The 19,812-nt window shown below is 42.7% G+C and overlaps 3 protein-coding genes across 3 annotated transcripts in view; all 3 read left to right on the forward strand.

The window, feature by feature from the left end:
- The window catches only part of acsf2 (acyl-CoA synthetase family member 2), an 18,783-nt gene extending 11,736 nt beyond the window's left edge, over positions 1 to 7,047 (forward strand). The window contains exons 10-16 of the mRNA XM_035398426.1: position 1; positions 358 to 465; positions 919 to 1,070; positions 1,331 to 1,472; positions 1,620 to 1,730; positions 3,037 to 3,105; positions 4,382 to 7,047. The exon at position 1 is cut by the window's left edge and continues 73 nt beyond it. Coding sequence (XP_035254317.1) covers position 1; positions 358 to 465; positions 919 to 1,070; positions 1,331 to 1,472; positions 1,620 to 1,730; positions 3,037 to 3,105; positions 4,382 to 4,432 — 634 coding nt within the window. The 3' untranslated portion in view covers positions 4,433 to 7,047. The remainder of the gene's footprint in view (positions 2 to 357; positions 466 to 918; positions 1,071 to 1,330; positions 1,473 to 1,619; positions 1,731 to 3,036; positions 3,106 to 4,381) is intronic.
- Positions 7,048 to 8,639: 1,592 nt separating this feature from the next.
- On the forward strand, positions 8,640 to 10,938 carry LOC118217156 (GTPase IMAP family member 7-like). Its single transcript, XM_035398978.1, has 2 exons — positions 8,640 to 8,775; positions 10,166 to 10,938. Coding segments are annotated over exons 1-2 (774 nt in total). The 5' UTR covers positions 8,640 to 8,774.
- Positions 10,939 to 13,386: 2,448 nt separating this feature from the next.
- LOC118216864 (GTPase IMAP family member 8-like) lies at positions 13,387 to 16,582 on the forward strand. The gene is made up of 2 exons (XM_035398453.1): positions 13,387 to 13,777; positions 15,063 to 16,582. Coding segments are annotated over exons 1-2 (723 nt in total). The 5' UTR covers positions 13,387 to 13,776; the 3' UTR covers positions 15,785 to 16,582.
- Positions 16,583 to 19,812: the final 3,230 nt, after the last annotated feature.

Consider the following 19,812-nt stretch of genomic DNA (forward strand, 5'->3'; position numbering starts at 1 on the left):
GGTGAGAGTCTCTCCCTCTCTCTCTCGCTCTTACACACACACACACACACTTAAACACACACACACACACACAAACACACTTAAACACACACGTCCCCGGTATAGACGACATACGACTGAGACACGTCGGTGCCGTCTCGGGTAAACCTGGACAGAGACTTGTTCAGAGACTGGAGCAGCTGAACATGTGGTCCCCCTGTCTGTCTGTCTGTGTCCCCTGAACATGTGGTCCCCCTGTCTGTCTGTCTGTGTCCCCTGAACATGTGGTCCCCCTGTCTGTCTGTGCCCCCTGAACATGTGGTCTCCCTGTCTTGTCTGTGTCCCCCCGGTGCTGCTGACGGGGTCCTGACGGGGAAGATCGGGTACGGCACCACAGAGAACAGCCCCGTCACGTTTATGGTGTTCCCGCTGGACAACATGGAGAGGAAGTCTGAGACGGTGGGCTGCGTCCTGAGCCACACTGAGGTGAGGCCTCTGACGGTGCTCTGCGCCTGTTCTCAATGCAGTTTTTGTCAGTCTGTCTCCCCGCGGCTGCTTTTGTGCGTACCTGCACCTCTTTTGGGGATACCTGTGTCTGTCTGCCTGTACTGTACGTCCCACCCTCAGATCCACCTGCTCCCGCATGCGTCCGTCAGTGGCCATCTTGCCTGAGAAAAAATCTCGTTCAGCCCGGCTAGATTTGCTGGTGATGTTGGTTAATGACGGTGGTGATAGTGTGGATCGCGGTGATGGTTATTACGGTGGGGGTGGTGACGTTGGCGGAGATGACGGAGGTGAAGGTGATGATTATGGTGGTGACGATTGCACTGGAGCTGCATTTTAATGTACGAAAGGTGCTATGTAAATAAAGCTGTTATTATTATGATGATGATGAAGAGGGCGATCTGACGGAGTGATGAAGGCGAGCGTGTTTTTCAGGCTAAGGTGGTGGACCCCAGCACTGGGCTGATCGTGCCCCTGGGGGTGTCCGGAGAGCTGATGATCAGGGGCTACTGCGTGATGCTGGAGTACTGGGACGATCTGGCCAAAACACAGGAGTGCGTCTCCAAGGACCGCTGGTACAGGACCGGGTGAGTGCGTGGGGGACATGAGCTCGGCGAGTGAACCTGGGGCAAATCTCCTGTTCACATAAACTTAGTACAGCGGAACAGTGGAGGCAGGGAAGATAAAAGCCAGCACTGTACACATATTACACAAAAGAGTACTTTTCAGTTAATACGGCCGAAAGCGGCCATTATTATTTTTCCTATTATGATTACCGGTTACCGAGTTACCGGTTGGACAGTGGTCACGTGACCGGTCTGTTGTGACGTCTTCCCCTCGCATGCAGGGACATCGCGAGGCTGGACGGGTACGGGTACTGCCAAATCGAGGGCCGGATGAAAGACATGATCATCCGCGGGGGGGAGAACATCTACCCAGCCGAAATCGAGCAGTTCCTTCACACCCACCCCAAAGTGCACGAGGTGCAGGTGAGTGGTGGGATGGGGGGGGGGGGGGGGGTGATTTGAGTGTTGCTCCGTCAACCCCGGGAATGGGCGGAGCTGACGTTGTGCTGTTGACCGCTGGCTGGCAGGAGCCAATCAGAGGAAATGCTTCACTTCCTGTGTCCCCTGCAGGTGGTTGGGGTGCCGGACGAGCGGATGGGGGAGGAGGTGTGCGCCTGCATTAAGCTGAAGGAGGGGCAGGACTGCACTGCTGAGGAAATCAAAGCCTACTGCAAGGGCCAGGTGAGAGAGAGGCCTGCACCTGCGCAGTCACCAGAGATAATGTGCCTGTTCTGACACACCTGTACCTTTACCGACACATCTGTACCTCTACTGACACACCTGTACCTCTACTGACACACCTGTACCTTTACCGACACATCTGTACCTCTGCTGACACACCTGTATCTTTACCGACACATCTGTACCTCTACTGACACACCTGTACCTTTACTGACACACCTGTACCTCTACTGACACACCTGTACCTTTACCGACACATCTGTACCTCTACTGACACACCTGTACCTTTACCGACACATCTGTACCTCTACTGACACACCTGTACCTTTACTGACACACCTGTACCTCTACTGACACGCCTGTACCTCTACTGACACACCTGTACCTCTACTGACACACCTGTACCTCTATGACACATCTGTACCTCTACTGACACACCTGTACCTCTACTGACACACCTGTACCTCTACTGACACGCCTGTACCTCTACTAACACACCTGTACCTTTACCGACACATCTGTACCTCTACTGACACACCTGTACCTCTACTGACACATCTGTACCTCTACTGACACATCTGTACCTCTACTGACACACCTGTACCTCTACTGACACATCTGTACCTCTACTGCCACGCCTGTACCTCTACTGACACACCTGTACCTCTACCGACACACCTGTACCTTTACTGACACATCTGTACCTCTACTGACACGCCTGTACCTCTATGACACACCTGTACCTCTACTGACACATCTGTACCTCTACTGACACACCTGTACCTCTACTGACACACCTGTACCTCTACCGACACATCTGTACCTCTACCGACACACCTGTACCTTTACTGACACATCTGTACCTCTACTGACATGCCTGTACCTCTCCTGACACACCTGTACCTCTACTGACACACCTGTACCTTTACTGACACATCTGTACCTCTACTGACACGCCTGTACCTCTACTGACACGCCTGTACCTTTACTGACACACCTGTACCTTTACCGACACATCTGTACCTATACTGACACACCTGTACCTCTACTGACACACCTGTACCTTTACCGACACGCCTGTACCTCTACTGACACGCCTGTACCTCTACTGACACATCTGTACCTCTACTGACACATCTGTACCTCTACTGACACACCTGTACCTGTTATGACGCACCCGTACCTGCCACTGACACAGGTCTACCTGTGCTAAGGCCCCAGCACCTGTGCAGCGATGCCCGATGAGACAGCAGTACTGTGTGACGTAGTGCTTCTCTTCAGTGTAAGCTGTTGTCCTTTCCTGCAGATTGCCCACTTCAAGGTCCCGCGCTACGTGACATTTGTGCAGGGCTACCCGCTCACTGCCACTGGGAAGGTAAGGAAGGCCTTCTCGGGGTGTGAACACTCAAGGAGCCTCCTGGCCTGGGTGTCCTCAGCAACATGTCCTTTCCTCTGGCTTACAGTTTCAATTTGCACCGTTTCTCTTTTTCAGTGGAAAAAAGACACGTGAATGAATTATGCCGTTACTCATTCATTTCGAGTGCAGAACTGACCTCACTGTTGTTTGTGATGAGGGGAAAAAAATGGACACAGGTAATTTATGAATCAAAGTCCAGGGCAAATGTGGAGTGAAACCAGGCCAGTGTGTGAGGTGCAGAGATAAGGCTGGGAGTCGGAGGAGGAGCTGCGGGCCAGTGTGTGAGGTACAGAGATAAGGCCAAGAGTCGGAGGAGAAGGTGCGGGTCAGTGTGTGAGGTGCAGAGATAAGGCTGGGAGTCCGAGTCGGAGCTGCGGGTCGCGTGTGGTACTGAGTGGACCAGGCCGTGAAGCAGTCTTTCAGTTCAGCGCAGACCGCATACAGCACGGCAACCGCCTGCAGTGCAGTGACCGCACACAGTGACCGCACACTGACCGCACACTGACCGCACACAGTGACCACTCACAGTGACTGCACACTGACCGCACACAGCGACTGCGCACAGTGACCGCACACTGACCTCACACAGTGACCGCACAGCGACCGCACGCAGTGACCGTACACACTGACCGCACACTGACCGCACACAGTGACCACACACAGCGACTGCGCACAGTGACCGCACACAGTGACCGCGCACAGCGACCGTACACTGACCGCACACAGAGACCGCACACAGAGACCGCTCACAGCGACCGTACAGTGACTGCACACAGCGACTGCGCAGTGACCGTACACAGTGACCGCACAGCGACTGCACACAGAGACCACACACAGAGACCGCGCACAGCGACCGCACACTGACCGCACACAGTAACCACACACAGCGACTGCGCACAGCGACCGTACACAGTGACCACACACAGCGACCGTACACAGTGACCATACACAGTGAACACACACAGTGACTGCACACAGTGAACGTGCACAGAGACTGCACACAGTGATTGTGCACAGCAACCGCGCAGTAACCACAGTGATTGTGCACAACGACTACAGAGACTGCGCACAGAGACCACGCACAGTGAACACGCACAGCTACCACAGCAACCACGCACAGCGACCACGCACAGCGACCACAGCGATCGCACGCGGTGAATGTGCACAGCAACCACAGTGACCGCGCACAGTGAACGCTCACGGCCCACCAACTGTTCTCTGCTCTCCTCCTCAGATCCAGAAGAACAAACTGCGTGCAGAGGTGGAGAAGAGTCTGGGAATATGATGAGCCACATCTGAGCATGTGTGTGTGTTGAGTGTGTGTTTTAGGGTGGCACAAAAAACAAGATTTTCTAAATGGGACAATTTCCACAGGGGCATATTTGGCAATGTATGCAAATTTTTGTGGGGTTTTTTTTGAAACATTACTTTTTCTGACCCTTGACCGAAAAAAAAACTTACGGTATCAGTTCAGCTCTGCAGTCTCCATCAGGCACAGAAGGCAGAGATGAAGTTCCACTCATGAAGTTTCCTGGAGGCGCGCAGAGAGACGCACGCTGACGTGAGATCCAGGAGTCATCTGGAGAAGCGTCGTCTCCAGCGTTGTCTCCACTTCAGAAGGTCTTACAATGATGTCATTTTGGCACGGGTACACTTTGACATAATTTAAGGTGCATGCCGTCTCCTTGTGGCCACAGTCTTGAGATGATCTCTTGCCTTACTTTGACGTTTTCTACATTCAGACCACGAGAAAATGGAGAGGAATTTTGTTGTCTGGTAATGTTTATACAAAAGCAAGGACCTTGGTGTCTGACTCATCTCCAATGTGTTATGCCGACACAGGATTTAGGGGAAAAAAAACAAAGGATAAAGATGTGATCTACAAAATCGAGGTAATAGAGAAATGTAGTCATGGAGATCTATGGTTAGAAATAAGCGATAGGCAATGATTAAGCCCTAGGAATCGAGTCAGAATTAGTGATAGAATATCTATCCCTTCCACGCAGATGAAAGTAATTTGGCTAATAAAACTTGAAGCACAATTAAGCAGATGACATTATACAGTACCTATATCTGCAAGGCTCTCCAAATATCTTCTGAAATTGCCAAGTGTGTCATGTGAACGATGCACAGAAATACAAAGTTGACTCACAAGAACAGTTTTCATGTCCAACTCACAGTGGCCATTTTCTGGCCCTTTGCAATCCTTGTGTGTGTGTGTGTGCGTGTGTGTGTGTGGATGTGTGTGTGTGTGGGTGTGTGCGCGTGCGCACGCGTGTGTAGGCGGACAATGGCCCGTTTTTAAATCAACCTCCTCCTAACTTCATTTTTGCCCAAATACGTTTAATGGCATTCTTATTCCATATGCGAGCCAAAGATATGAAATCATGTATTTTTTTTTTATCACTGATCATGCATATTCAGTACTTCTTGTCTTAAAACTGCACAGAGATTTTATACAGATAATTATGCTTTTGGTTTTGTGTATGTTGTTTGTTTGTGTTTGTGTTGGGTAAGGTTGTGGGGAGGGAGCGTATGCTTCACCGCGCAAAATGTTCCCAGTGGAGCGTTTTGTCGATGCCTCTGCGTGTTGTCGTTGAGAGGACATTTTATGCTTGCTGGGTTGTTTCACAGATGACTTTCTAAACCCTGGGGCTAAGTGAAGCAGTCCTGTCTGCCAAAGAATCCAGAAACCAAACATGAAAGCCAATGCCTGCAACTCCTTGCAATGCCTTTTGTTGGGTAAAAATGCCAAAAGAAGAAACAAAAAACAAAACAAAACGATCTCTCTTCTTAAAACAATCTAGTCGCTAAGGAAACACAAATATGACTAATTCAGCTGTGGACCAAGTCTGTTACTGTTTTAATGCAATGTGCATGTTTTAAGCCAATGTTAAATGTGATTCTACCATGAGAAATAGAAATGATTTTCATTTCTGCAAGTCACTCTGCAACCCTGAGAAAATTACATTACATTACATTACAGGCATTTAGCAGACGCTCTTATCCAGTGCATCAGCTCAAATTCAGCCAGTTTGGAGAGGCAGCTGCAAAGCTTTGAGGTCACAGCAGGACAGGAAGCTCACAGACTGGACCTTTTTTTTGAGGGAGAGGGTGGGAGGTGGGGCTTGGGATTGGGAGGAAACTCGCTTCCCCTGCAGGCCCCCAGTAACTCGTACTTTCTGTTATTTACAGTCCTGGCCGAATTCATATGCAGTGATTGATACTTTTCCTACTTTACAGTGAATTAATTTAAATACTGCAGGCCCCATTTGTATGCTGTGACCAATGTGTAAACTAAATACAACTTTACAGAATACAGCCTCAAAATCCTACAGAAACATCCTATAGATCCTGTCACTTCCCTCCCTGGCTGCGTCACAATCACCCCCCCCCCCCCCCCCCCCCCCCACCTCCCCCTCCCTTAATCATCTTTCTTCACTGCCAAAAGAGGACAAGGAAGTACAAAGTAAAGTTTTGCCTGGTCACATGACACATTTTTTGCAATGCACAAGCATGCTGAAGAATTATTTGATGATGTAGTCCCCCTAGTGGCTGTATCTAGTAAATAAATAAAAATTCCTCAGTGTTTCTTCCACTGAGCTTCATTATGAACTGGTTAAGTTTTAATGGAAAAATACTTCCCATCCATTCTTGAGGTTCATTTTGACATCAAAACATATTTTAGAATATAGTGATTGATTTTTTTGAAGGATCTTTTCTGTTGATTAACACATTTTTGGTCCAATCTTTTTTCATGGTAAGATGTCTGAAATCATCCAGCAGGAACGTGTAGCCCTCTGTAGTTCCAGACTAGTTTCCTGTAGTTTCCTGTCAAGCCTGATAGCTTCTTGCGATTAAAATATTGGCAAAATAAACTTTGCTCATTTCATGTTGAAACCTGACTTTGTTGGTGCTGATTTTTGCATGTGTAATGGATCAAACAAAACATTTTTAAAACAGAAATTCTAAATCTACAGGCTATCAATTCTGTCACTTCACTAGGCTTACCTAGTTAACATTAACATTAGCGTAGCCAACTTTAATAGCATAATTGCAGGGTATGCCATCACTGTGCGTGCAGAAACGAAGTCTATAGGACTCCAGCGTCTGTACTTCACACAATACACGTATACCATAATGCCTTACTAGTCAGTTTGGTTTCATTTGATATAACTGTTCCTTTTTTTTCCTCTTAATTTATTCCCAAATAACAAGCAAAAGAACCAGCGTGGCTATTTTAGCCTGGTCTGATGGGTTTCAGTGGCAGCCTGTGCTGGGTTCGCAACCATTCTGGATCAGTAGCAGGACTGTATTTTGGCAGTATCTCGCATAATTTCTCCTCCCCTGTTCTTCCGTTTTCGCTTTGTTATGAAGTAACTGGTCAAATTAAAAATATTTCCTATTCATTCTTTAAGGTTTCTTCTGGCATGAAAAAACTATTTGAAATATAATGATAGATTTTTCAAATGATGTGTTCTGCAGGTTCCAAAACTTTGGGACTTTTAAAATTTTTATTTTTAATTTATTTATTAGATAATTAGGTGGCAACATGGGGCCGTGTATGTTCAAGTCCCACCCTAATTTGAAATGTCAAGTTGTCCTCACCTGAGTTCAGGGAGCAACCCCACTGCACAGGACCCAGAAACCCACAGCTTTCTGGTCCCATCTTTTTCCCTTACAAGTTGTCAGTTTTCTGACATCATTCAGGAGGGCTGTGTAGTCCACTGTCATCTTAGACTGATCCTTGTCAAGGCCAATGGCTTCTTGCTGTGAAAATAGCAGCTAAAGAAACATTTCATTGTCCATTTCCTGTTAAAATCAGATTTTGTTGGTAAAAGATGCACTGAATTTTTGTATGTAATGAGTCTGATGTGTAATGGATCAAACAAAACATTTGTAAAACAAAAATTAAAAATCTAAGGACTGTTAATTCTTTAATATCCCTAGGCTTAGCTACATGAACATTTTTAGCTGCAGGAAAATCTAAGTCACATTTTAAGAGCGACTTGAGGAGAGGCAGGTGAAGCCACAGAGTCACAGATCTTACAATGGCTTTGTGATTATAAGTGTGATAAGAGATCGATTTCATGGCATTTGTAGATACAGCAGAGATATTGAAGTTGTTGTGTTGTTTCTAGGAGACAGATTGGTCACAGAGAAAAGTAAGGTTCAGTGTAGCAGTGACATGAACATTTTGGGAGATTAGCGAAACCAGCCAGATCCAAGACTCTTGAGTAATAGTTAAAGGTCTCCTAGACTGTTTCCATAATGGGAAAATCGTCATTGGACTCCTTCTAGCCTCAGATGTTATACGACAGCTTGAGTGCTTAAACAAGGCAAAAGGAAAGATGAAAACCTCCAGAAGTTGTTTGGCAGGGCGGTGTCAACAATAAACTCCCTTGGTATGCAGTCTATACAATTGTCATTGTGCATCAATAGCATGATGGCATTTAAATAATGTCCCTCCCAATGATACTGCTAAACCACACCCTTGGCTGACCGGTTCGTTTTCATTTTCTCATAAGCTCTGGGTAGTGAAGGCTGTGGAGAGTTTTGAGCACATAACTATTTGAGGAACAACAGAAAAGACTAAGAAGAGGCATACAAAAAGCAGGAGAAACAAAAGTGAGTATTTTTAAAATGTTTTGTCAACTCTCCTTCTTGTGCATACCCTTGTGAAAATGAATGTACCCAGGGGTGAATTTCTGGGCAGTACCTCATCGGGTTAGGAACAAATTGAATTAGCCTGGATATAAAATAATAGTGGGACTTGACTTTTGAATGACATTTCAAAATGTTACAGTAAAGTAGATGAAATAATTTCAGACTAAATAATAATAATAATAATAATAATAATAATAGTAATAATAATAATGTCTCAAACTCACTGTTTGATTTGAAATACAAATTTGATAAGTACAAAGGAAAAACAATCAATTTGACACAACTTTCCAAATACTTGGAGATGATACAAAACTGGGCGGTTTAGCCAACAGTTTGGAATCTACTAAAGTAATCCAAGATGATTTAAACAGAATCCAGATGTGGGCAGAAACCTGGCAAATGAAATTCAATATAACTAAATGTAAAGTTCTACATGTGGGGAATAAAAACATAGGGCAGGATTACTTTATGGGTGGTACAAAATTAGAATGCGCACATGTAGAAAAATACTTGAGAGTAGTAGTTGATCAAGGCCTTTCAGGCTCTGGTCAATGTGATGTAGCAGTAAAAAAGCCAACAGGATGCTGGGATACATAGCCAGGAGTATTGAGTATAAATCTAAGGAGATCATACTCACCCTATACAATACCCTTGTCAGACCACACTTAGAGTATTGTGTGCAGTTCTGGGGACCGTACTACAAGAAAGATATAGAGGCGCTGGAAAAGGTCCAAAGACGGGCAACCAGATTGATTCCGGGTATAAAAGATAAGTGTTATGAGGAAAGGTTTGAGATGCTTGGACTTTCAAGCTTAGTAAAAGGAGGCTTATGGGATATTTGATTGAGGATTTTAATTTTATTAAAGGGATTAACAAAGTGAACTACATGAAATTATTCAAGTTGAGTTCGGTTAGCAGAACGAGGGGGCATAAATTGAAACTGGCAAAGGGTAAATTTCACACAGACATTAGGAAATATGTTTTCACACAGAGAGTGGTCAGTGTGTGGAATAGCTTGCCTGGACATGTAGTGAAAGGGGGCACTGGGGGTATTCAAGGCCCGGCTTGATACAGTGTTAGATACTATCTAGCTTTAAGGTAAACTAAGCATTAAGTACAGTTTAGTGGTCGGAATAGACAAGCAGTGTTGGGCTGAATGGCCTGTTCTCGTCTTACGTTATGTTATGTTATGTTATGTTACGTTACGTTACGTTACGTTACGTTACGTTACGTTACGTTATGTTATGTTACGTTACGTTACGTTATGTTATGTTATGTTATGTTACGTTATGTAACATGAGACAGATATCAGCTTGTTTACCATGTCCTGCCTTCCCTTTCTTTCCTTCAGTGTCTGACCTGAGGATGGTGCTGGTTGGCAAGAGTGGAGCAGGAAAGAGCGCGTCAGGAAATACCATCCTGGGGAAGGAAGATTTTATAGAGGATGATTCCGCTGACTCTGTTACCATGGTTTCATCAAAGCAGAGTGCAGAGCATTCTGGAAGGCAGTTCTCTGTGATTGACACACCTGGGCTTTTCGGCACATCCATGGATGAAGAACAAGTGAAAAAACAAATAGACGAGTGCATCCGTCTGTCTGTCCCAGGACCCCACGCGTTTCTGCTGGTAGTCAGGTTGGGCAGATTCACACAGGAAGATAAATCTGCTGTGCAGTGGATCCAGAAGCACTTTGGGGAAGAAGCCTCATGGTACACAATGGTGCTGTTCACAGGTGCCGATCAGATAAAGAAAAAATCGGTGGAAGAGTTTCTGAACGGTTCCACGCTACTTCAGGAACTAATTAATTGCTGTGGTAGAAGATATCATATCTTCAATAATGATGATGAACAGAACCTCACTCAGGTTACCGAGCTGATGCAGAAAATAGAGAAGATGGTGAAGGAGAATGGAGGAGAACACTACACCAATGAGATGTACAAGGAGGCTGAGAGAAAGATCAGAGAGGAGGAGACGAATAGGTGCAAAGCTGAAAAATGGGCAAATGCAAAGAAATATGGGACAGGAGCTATTATGGGGGCCGTGGCTATAGGAGGAATTGCAGCAGCTTCTCCAAAAGCACTTCGGTTAGCCAATACAGCTGGAGCAGCAATGTTAGACATATAATTGTAGTGGTTACCTTACTGATATGATTGTATGGAGTTTGGTTCCACATTGATTAATTTTTATCACACCTGGATCACCTCTGCCTCTGAAACCCTCTCTATTAATGCACACGACATACATACATATATTGTACTTTATGCACTTAAGAAAATATCACTGATCATGTAAGTTTGAAGAGTCATGTGAAATCAAAAAGGAGAATAGATTAATCAAGTCTTAAAGCTCTGAAAATCTGAGAAATGCAAGAAACAAAGAAAGATGTAGCCTTGAAATTGTGGTGTCCATGCTAGACACAGGTGTTGTTTGGGAAAAATTAATAAAATATAATCAAAGTAAAATGTGTAGATTCATTATGCACGGCTCTTATATTTCATACGTGTACATATTTTTGCAAATATAACTAACATTAATATGCTACTAATACTAAAATCAATAATTCTAATAATAATTACTAATATTATAGATTAGGTGGAAGGAGTCTGTGTGTGATGGGAGAAGTTCTGCTCAAGCTGTCTCTGAAGAAATTAAACTAACCGTATTAACCTTATTTGGGAGTCTTTGAGGTCACAGCAGGACAGGAAGCCCACAGACTGGACCTTTTTTTGAGGGAGAGGGTGGGAGGTGGGGCTTGGGATTGGGAGGAAACTCGCTTCCCCTGCAGGCCTCCAGTAACTCGTACTCTCTGTTATTTACAGTCCTGGCCGAATTCATATGCAGTGATTGATACTTTTCCTACTTTACAGTGAATTAATTTAAATACTGCAGGCCCCATTTGTATGCTGTGATGCTCTTCACTGCCAAAAGAGGACAAGGAAGTACAAAGTAAAGTTTTGCCTGGTCACATGACACATTTTTTGCAATGCACAAGCATGCTGAAGAATTATTTGATGATGTTGTCCCCCTAGTGGCTGTATCTAGTAAATAAATAAAAATTCCTCAATGTTTCTTCCACTGAGCTTCATTATGAACTGGTTAAGTTTTAATGGCAAAATACTTCCCATCCATTCTTGAGGTTCATTTTGACATCAAAACATATTTTAGAATATAGTGATTGATTTTTTTGAAGGATCCTTTCTGTTGATTAACACATTTTTGGTCTAATCTTTTTTCCCTTAGAAACGGTAAGATGTCTGAAATCATCCAGCAGGAACATATAGTCCTCTGTAGTTCCAGACTAGTTTCCTGTAGTTTCCTGTGAAGCCTGATAGCTTCTTGCGATTAAAATATTGGCGAAATAAACTTTGCTCATTTCATGTTAAAACCTGACTTTGTTGGTGAAGGATGTGCTGATTTTTGCATGTGTAATGGATCAAACAAAACATTTGTAAAACAGAAATTCTAAATCTACAGGCTATCAATTCTGTCACTTCACTAGGCTTACCTAGTTAACATTAACATTAGCGTAGCCAACTTTATTAGCATAATTGCAGGGTATGCAATCACTGTGCGGGCAGAAATTAAGTCTACAGGACTCCAGCGTCCGTAGTTCACACAATACATGTATACCATAAAGCCTTACTAGTCAGTTTGGTTTCATTTGATATAACTGTTCCTTTTTTTTTCCTCTCTTAATTTATTCCCAAATAACGAGCAAAAGAACCAGCGTGGCTATTTTAGCCTGGTCTGATGGGTTTCAGTGGCAGCCTGTGCTGGGTTCGCAACCATTCTGGATCAGCAGCAGGACTGTATTTTGGCAGTACCTTGCACACTTTGGGACTTTTTAAATTTTTATTTTTAATTTATTTATTAGATAATTAGGTGGCAACATGGGGCCGTGTATGTTCAAGTCCCACCCTAATTTGAAATGTCAAGTTGTCCCCACCTGAGTTCAGGGAGCAACCCCACTGCATAGGACCCAGAAACCCACAGCTTTCTGGTCCCATCTTTTTCCCTTACAAGTTGTCAGTTTTCTGACACCATTCACGAGGGCTGTGTAGTCCACTGTCATCTCAGACTGATCCCTGTCAAGGCCAATGGCTTCTTGCTGTGAATATACCGGCTAAAGAAACATTTAATTGTCCATTTCCTGTTAAAATCAGATTTTGTTGGTAAAAGATGCACTGAATTTTTGTATGTAATGAGTCTGATGTGTAATGGATCAAACAAAACATTTGTAAAACAAAAATTCAAAATCTAAGGACTGTTAATTCTTTAATATCCCTAGGCTTAGCTACATGAACATTAGCTGCAGGAAAATCTAAGTCACATTTTAAGAGCGACTTGAGGAGAGGCAGGTGAAGCCACAGAGTCACAGATCTTACAGTGGCTTTGTGATTATAAGTGTGATAAGAGATCGATTTCATGGCATTTGTAGATACAGCAGAGATATTGAAGTTGTTGTGTTGTTTCTAGGAGACAGATTGGCCACAGAGAAAAGTAAGGTTCAGTGTAGCAGTGACATGAACATTTTGGGAGATTATCGAAACCAGCCAGATCCAAGACTCTTGAGTAATAGTTAAAGGTCTCCTAGACTGTTTCCATAATGGGAAAATCGTCATTGGACTCCTTCTAGCCTTAGATGTTATACTACAGCTTGAGTGCTTAAACAAGGCAAAAGGAAAGAAGAAAACCTCCAGAAGTTGTTTGGCAGGGAGGTGTCAACAATAAACTCCCTTGGTATGCAGTCTATACAATTGTCATTGTGCATCAATAGCACGATGACATTTAAATAATGTCCCTCCCAATGATACTGCTAAACCACACCCTTGGCTGACCGGTTCGTTTTCATTTTCTCATAAGCTCTGGGTAGTGAAGGCTGTGGAGAGTATTGAGCGCATATCTCTTTGAGGAACAACAGAAAAGACAAAGAAGAGGCATAGAAAAAGCAGGAGAAACAAAAGTGAGTATTTTTTAAATGTTTTGTCAACTCTCGTTCTTGTGCATACCCTTGTGAAAATGAATGTACCCAGGGGTGAATTTCTGGGCAGTACCTGATTGGGTTAGAAACAAATTGCATTAGCCTGGATATAAAATAATAGTGGGACTTGACTTTTGAATGGCATTTCACAATGATACAGTAAAGTAGATGAAATAATTTCAGACTAAATAATAATAATAATAATAATGTCTCAAACTCACTGTTTGATTTGAAATACAAATTTGATAAGTACAAAGGAAAAACAATCAATTTGACACAACTTTCCAAATACTTGGAGATGATACAAAACTGAGACAGTTTGGAATCTACTAAAGTAATCCCAGAAGATTTAAACAGAAGCCAGAAGTGGGCAGAATCCTGGCAAATGAAATTCAATATAACTAAATGTAAAGTTCTACATGTGGGGAATAAAATCATAGGGCAGGATTACTTTATGGGTGGTACAAAATTAGAATGTGCACATGTAGAAAAAGACTTGAGAGTAGTAGTTGATCAAGGCCTTTCAGGCTCTGGTCAATGTGATGTAGCAGTAAAAAAGCCAACAGGATGCAGGGATACATAGCCAGGAGTATTGAGTATAAATCTAAGGAGAGCATACTCACCCTATACAATACCCTTGTCAGACCACACTTAGAGTATTGTGTGCAGTTCTGGGGACCGTACTACAAGAAAGATATAGAGGCGCTGGAAAAGGTCCAAAGACGGGCAACCAGATTGATTCCGGGTATAAAAGATAAGTGTTATGAGGAAAGGTTTGAGATGCTTGGACTTTCAAGCTTAGTAAAAGTAGGCTTATGGGATATTTGATTGAGGCTTTTAAATTTATTAAAGGGATTAACAAAGTGAACTACATGAAATTATTCAAGTTGAGTTTGGTTAGCAGAACGAGGGGGCACGGATGGAAACTGGCAAAGGGTAAATTTCACACAGACATTATATATATTATAAATATGTTTTCACACAGAGAGTGGTCAGTGTGTGAAATAGCTTGCCTGGACATGTAGTGGAGGCAGAAACACTGGGGGTATTCAAGGCCCGGCTTGATACAGTGTTAGATACTATCTAGCTTTAAGGTAAACTAAGCATTAAGTACAGTTTAGTGGTCGGAATAGACAAGCAGTGTTGGGCTGAATGGCCTGTTCTCGTCTTAAGTTATGTTATGTTATGTTATTTTATGTTATGTTATAAAACATGAGACAGATATCAGCTTGTTTACCATGTCCTGCCTACCCTTTTTTTCCTTCAGTGTTGCACTTGAGGATGGTGCTGGTTGGCAAGAATGGAGCAGGAAAGAGCGCATCAGGAAATACCATCCTGGGGAAGAAAGCTTTTCAAGAGGATGATTCTGCTGACTCTGTTACCACGTTTTCATCAATGCATAGTGCAGATCAGTTCTCTGTGATTGACACCCCAGGACTTTTCGGCACATCCATGGATGAAGAACAAGTGAAAAAAGAAATTGACGAGTGCATCCGTCTGTCGGACCCTGGACCCCACGTGTTTCTGCTGGTGGTCAGGTTGGGCAGATTCACACAGGAAGATAAATCTGCTGTGCAGTGGATCCAGAAGCACTTTGGGGAAGAAGCCTCACGGTACACAATGCTGCTGTTCACAGGTGCCGATCAAATGAAAAAAACGGTGGAAGAGTTTCTGAACGGTTCCACGCTACTTCAGGAACTAATTCATTGCTGTGGTGGAAGATATCATATCTTCAATAATGATGATGAACAGAACATCACTCAGGTTACCGAGCTGATGCAGAAAATAGAAAAGATGGTGCAGGAGAATGGAGGAGAACACTACACCAATGAGATGTACAAGGAGGCTGAGAGAAAGATCAGAGAGGAGGAGACGAATTGGTTCAAAGTTGAAAAATGGGCAAATGCAAAGAAATATGGGACAGGAGCTATTATGGGGGCCGCGGCTTTAGGAGGAATTGCAGCAGCTTCTCCAAAAGCACTTCAGTAAGCCACTACAGCTGGAGCAGCAATGTTAGACATATAATTGTAGTGGTAACCTTACTGATATGATTGGATGGAGTTTGATTCCACATTGATTCATTTTTATCACACCTGGGTCACCTCTGCCTCTGAAACCCTCTCTATTAATGCACACGACATACATACATATATTGTGCTATATGCACTTAAGAAAATATCACTGATCATGTAAGTTTGAAGAGTCATGTGAAATCAAAAAGGAGAATAGATTAATCAAGTCTTAAAGCTCTGAAAATCTGAGAAAAGCAAGAAACAAAGAAAGATGTAGCCTTGAAATTGTGGTGTCCATGCTAGACACAGGTGTTTTTTTGGAAAAATTAATAAAATATAATCAAAGTAAAATGTGTAGATTCATTATGCACGGCTCTTATATTTCATACGTGTACATATTTTTGCAAATATAACTAACATTAATATGCTACTAATACTAAAATCAATAATTCTAATAATAATTACTAATATTATAGATTAGGTGGAAGGAGTCTGTGTGTGATGGGAGAAGTTCTGCTCAAGCTGTCTCTGAAGAAATTAAAGTAACCGTATTAACCTTATTTGGGAGGCTTTGAGGTCACAGCAGAACAGGAAGCCCACAGACTGGACCTTTTTTTGAGGGAGAGGGTGGGAGGTGGGGCTTGGGATTGGGAGGAAACTCGCTTCCCCTGCAGGCCCCCAGTAACTCGTACTTTCTGTTATTTACAGTCCTGGCCGAATTCATATGCAGTGATTGATACTTTTCCTACTTTACAGTGAATTAATTTAAATACTGCAGGCCTCATTTGTATGCTGTGATCCCCCCCCCCCCCCCCCCCTTAATCAACTTTCTTCACTGCCAAAAGAGGACAAGGAAGTACAAAGTAAAGTTTTGCCTGGTCACATGACACATTTTTTACAATGCACAAGCATGCTGAAGAATTATTTGATGATGTAGTCCCCCTAGTGGCTGTATCTAGTAAATAAATAAAAATTCCTCAATGTTTCTTCCACTGAGCTTCATTATAAACTGGTTAAGTTTTAATGGCAAAATACTTCCCATCCATTCTTGAGGTTCATTTTGACATCAAAACATATTTTAGAAAATAGTGATTAATTTTTTTGAAGGATCTTTTCTGTTGATTAACACATTTTTGGTCCAATCTTTTTTCATGGTAAGATGTCTGAAATCATCCAGCAGGAACGTATAGCCCTCTGTAGTTCCAGACTAGTTTCCTGTAGTTTACTGTCAAGCCTGATAGCTTCTTGCGATTAAAATATTGGCGAAATAAACTTTGCTCATTTCATGTTAAAACCTGACTTTGTTGGTGAAGGATGTGCTGATTTTTGCATGTGTAATGGATCAAACAAAACATTTGTAAAACAGAAATTCTAAATCTACAGGCTATCAATTCTGTCACTTCACTAGGCTTACCTAGTTAACATTAACATTAGCATAGCCAACTTTATTAGCATAATTGCAGGTTATGCAATCACTGTGCGGGCAGAAATTAAGTCTACAGGACTCCAGCGTCCGTACTTCACACAATACATGTATACCATAAAGCCTTACTAGTCAGTTTGGTTTCATTTGATATAACTGTTCCTTTTTTATCCTCTCATAATTTATTCCCAAATAACGAGTAAAAGAACCAGCGTGGCTATTTTAGCCTGGTCTGATGGGTTTCAGTGGCAGCCTGTGCTGGGTTCACAACCATTCTGGATCAGCAGCAGGACTGTATTTTGGCAGTATCTCGCATAATTTCTCCTCCCCTGTTCTTCCGTTTTTGCTTTGTTATGAAGTAACTGGTCAACACTTTATGGAAAATTAAAAATATTTCCTATTCATTCTTTAAGGATACTTCTGGCATGAAAAAACTATTTGAAATATAATGATAGATTTTTCAAAGGATCTTTTCTAATGATCCCAAAATTTTATTTTTTTGTTGATAATTTGGCACCAACATGGGGCTGTGTATGTCCCACCCTAGTTTAAAATGTCAAGTTGTCCCCACCTGAGTTCATGGAGCAACCCCACTGCACAGGACCCAGAAACCCACAGCTTTCTGGTCCCATCTTTTTCCCTTACAAGTTGTCAGTTTTCTGACACCATTCACGAGGGCTGTGTAGTCCACTGTCATCTCAGACTGATCCTTGTCAAGGCCAATGGCTTCTTGCTGTGAAAATACTGGCTAAAGAAACATTTCATTGTCCATTTCCTGTTAAAATCAGATTTTGTTGGTAAAAGATGCACTGAATTTTTGTATGTAATGAGTCTGATGTGTAATGGATCAAACAAAACATTTGTAAAACAAAACATTCTAAATCTAAGGACTGTTAATTCTTTAATATCCCTAGGCTTAGCTACATGAACATTTTTAGCTGCAGGAAAATCTAAGTCACATTTTAAGAGCGACTTGAGGAGAGGCAGGTGAAGCCACAGAGTCACAGATATTACAATGGCTTTGTGATTATAAGTGTGATAAGAGATCCATTTCGTGGCATTTGTAAATACAGCAAAGATATTGAAGTTGTTGTGTTGTTTCTAGGAGACAGATTGGTCACAGAGAAAAGTAAGGTTCAGTGTAGCAGTGACATGAACATTTTGGGAGATTAGCGAAACCAGCCAGATCCAAGACCTTTGAGCAATAGTTAAAGGTCTCCTAGACTGTTTCCATAATGGAAAAATCGTCATTGGACTCCTTCTAGCTTCAGATGTTATACGACAGCTTGAGTGCTTAAACAAGGCAAATGGAAAGAAGAAAACCTCCAGAAGTTGTTTGGCAGGGCGGTGTCAACAATAAACTCCCTTGGTATGCAGTCTATACAATTGTCATTGTGCATCAATAGCACGATGACATTTAAATAATGTCCCTCCCAATGATACTGCTAAACCACACCCTTGGCTGACCGGTTCGTTTTCATTTTCTCATAAGCTCTGGGTAGTGAAGGCTGTGGAGAGTTCTGAGCGCATATCTCTTTGAGGAACAACAGAAAAGACTAAGAAGAGACATAGAAAAAGAGCAACCCCACTGCATAGGACCCAGAAACCCACAGCTTTCTGGTCCCATCTTTTTCCCTTACAAGTTGTCAGTTTTCTGACATCATTCACGAGGGCTGTGTAGTCCACTGTCATCTCAGACTGATCCTTGTCAAGGCCAATGGCTTCTTGCTGTGAAAATACCAGCTAAAGAAACATTTCATTGTCCATTTCCTGTTAAAATCAGATTTTGTTGGTAAAAGATGCACTGAATTTTAGTATGTAATGAGTCTGATGTGTAATGGATCAAACAAAACATTTGTAAAACAAAAATTAAAAATCTAAGGACTGTTAATTCTTTAATATCCCTAGGCTTAGCTACATGAACATTTTTAGCTGCAGGAAAATCTAAGTCACATTTTAAGAGCGACTTGAGGAGAGGCAGGTGAAGCCATAGAGTCACAGATCTTACAATGGCTTTGTGATTATAAGTGTGATAAGAGATCGATTTCATGGCATTTGTAGATACAGCAGAGATATTGAAGTTGTTGTGTTGTTTCTAGGAGACAGATTGGCCACAGATTGGCCACGTAAGGTTCAGTGTAGCAGTGACATGAACATTTTGGGAGATTAGCGAAACCAGCCAGATCCAAGACTCTTGAGTAATAGTTAAAGGTCTCCTAGACTGTTTCCATAATGGGAAAATCATCATTGGACTCCTTCTAGCCTCAGATGTTATACGACAGCTTGAGTGCTTAAACAAGGCAAAAGGAAAGATGAAAACCTCCAGAAGTTGTTTGGCAGGGAGGTGTCAACAATAAACTCCCTTGGTATGCAGTCTATACAATTGTCATTGTGCATCAATAGCACGATGACATTTAAATAATGTCCCTCCCAATGATACTGCTAAACCACACCCTTGGCTGACAGAATCATTTTCATTTTCTCATAAGCTCTGGGTAGTGAAGGCTGTGGAGAGTTCTGAGCGCATATCTCTTTGAGGAACAACAGAAAAGACTAAGAAGACGCATAGAAAAAGCAGGAGA

This window comes from Anguilla anguilla, chromosome 17 (genome assembly GCF_013347855.1).
Source record: "Anguilla anguilla isolate fAngAng1 chromosome 17, fAngAng1.pri, whole genome shotgun sequence".
Classification (NCBI taxonomy): Eukaryota; Metazoa; Chordata; class Actinopteri; order Anguilliformes; family Anguillidae; genus Anguilla; species Anguilla anguilla.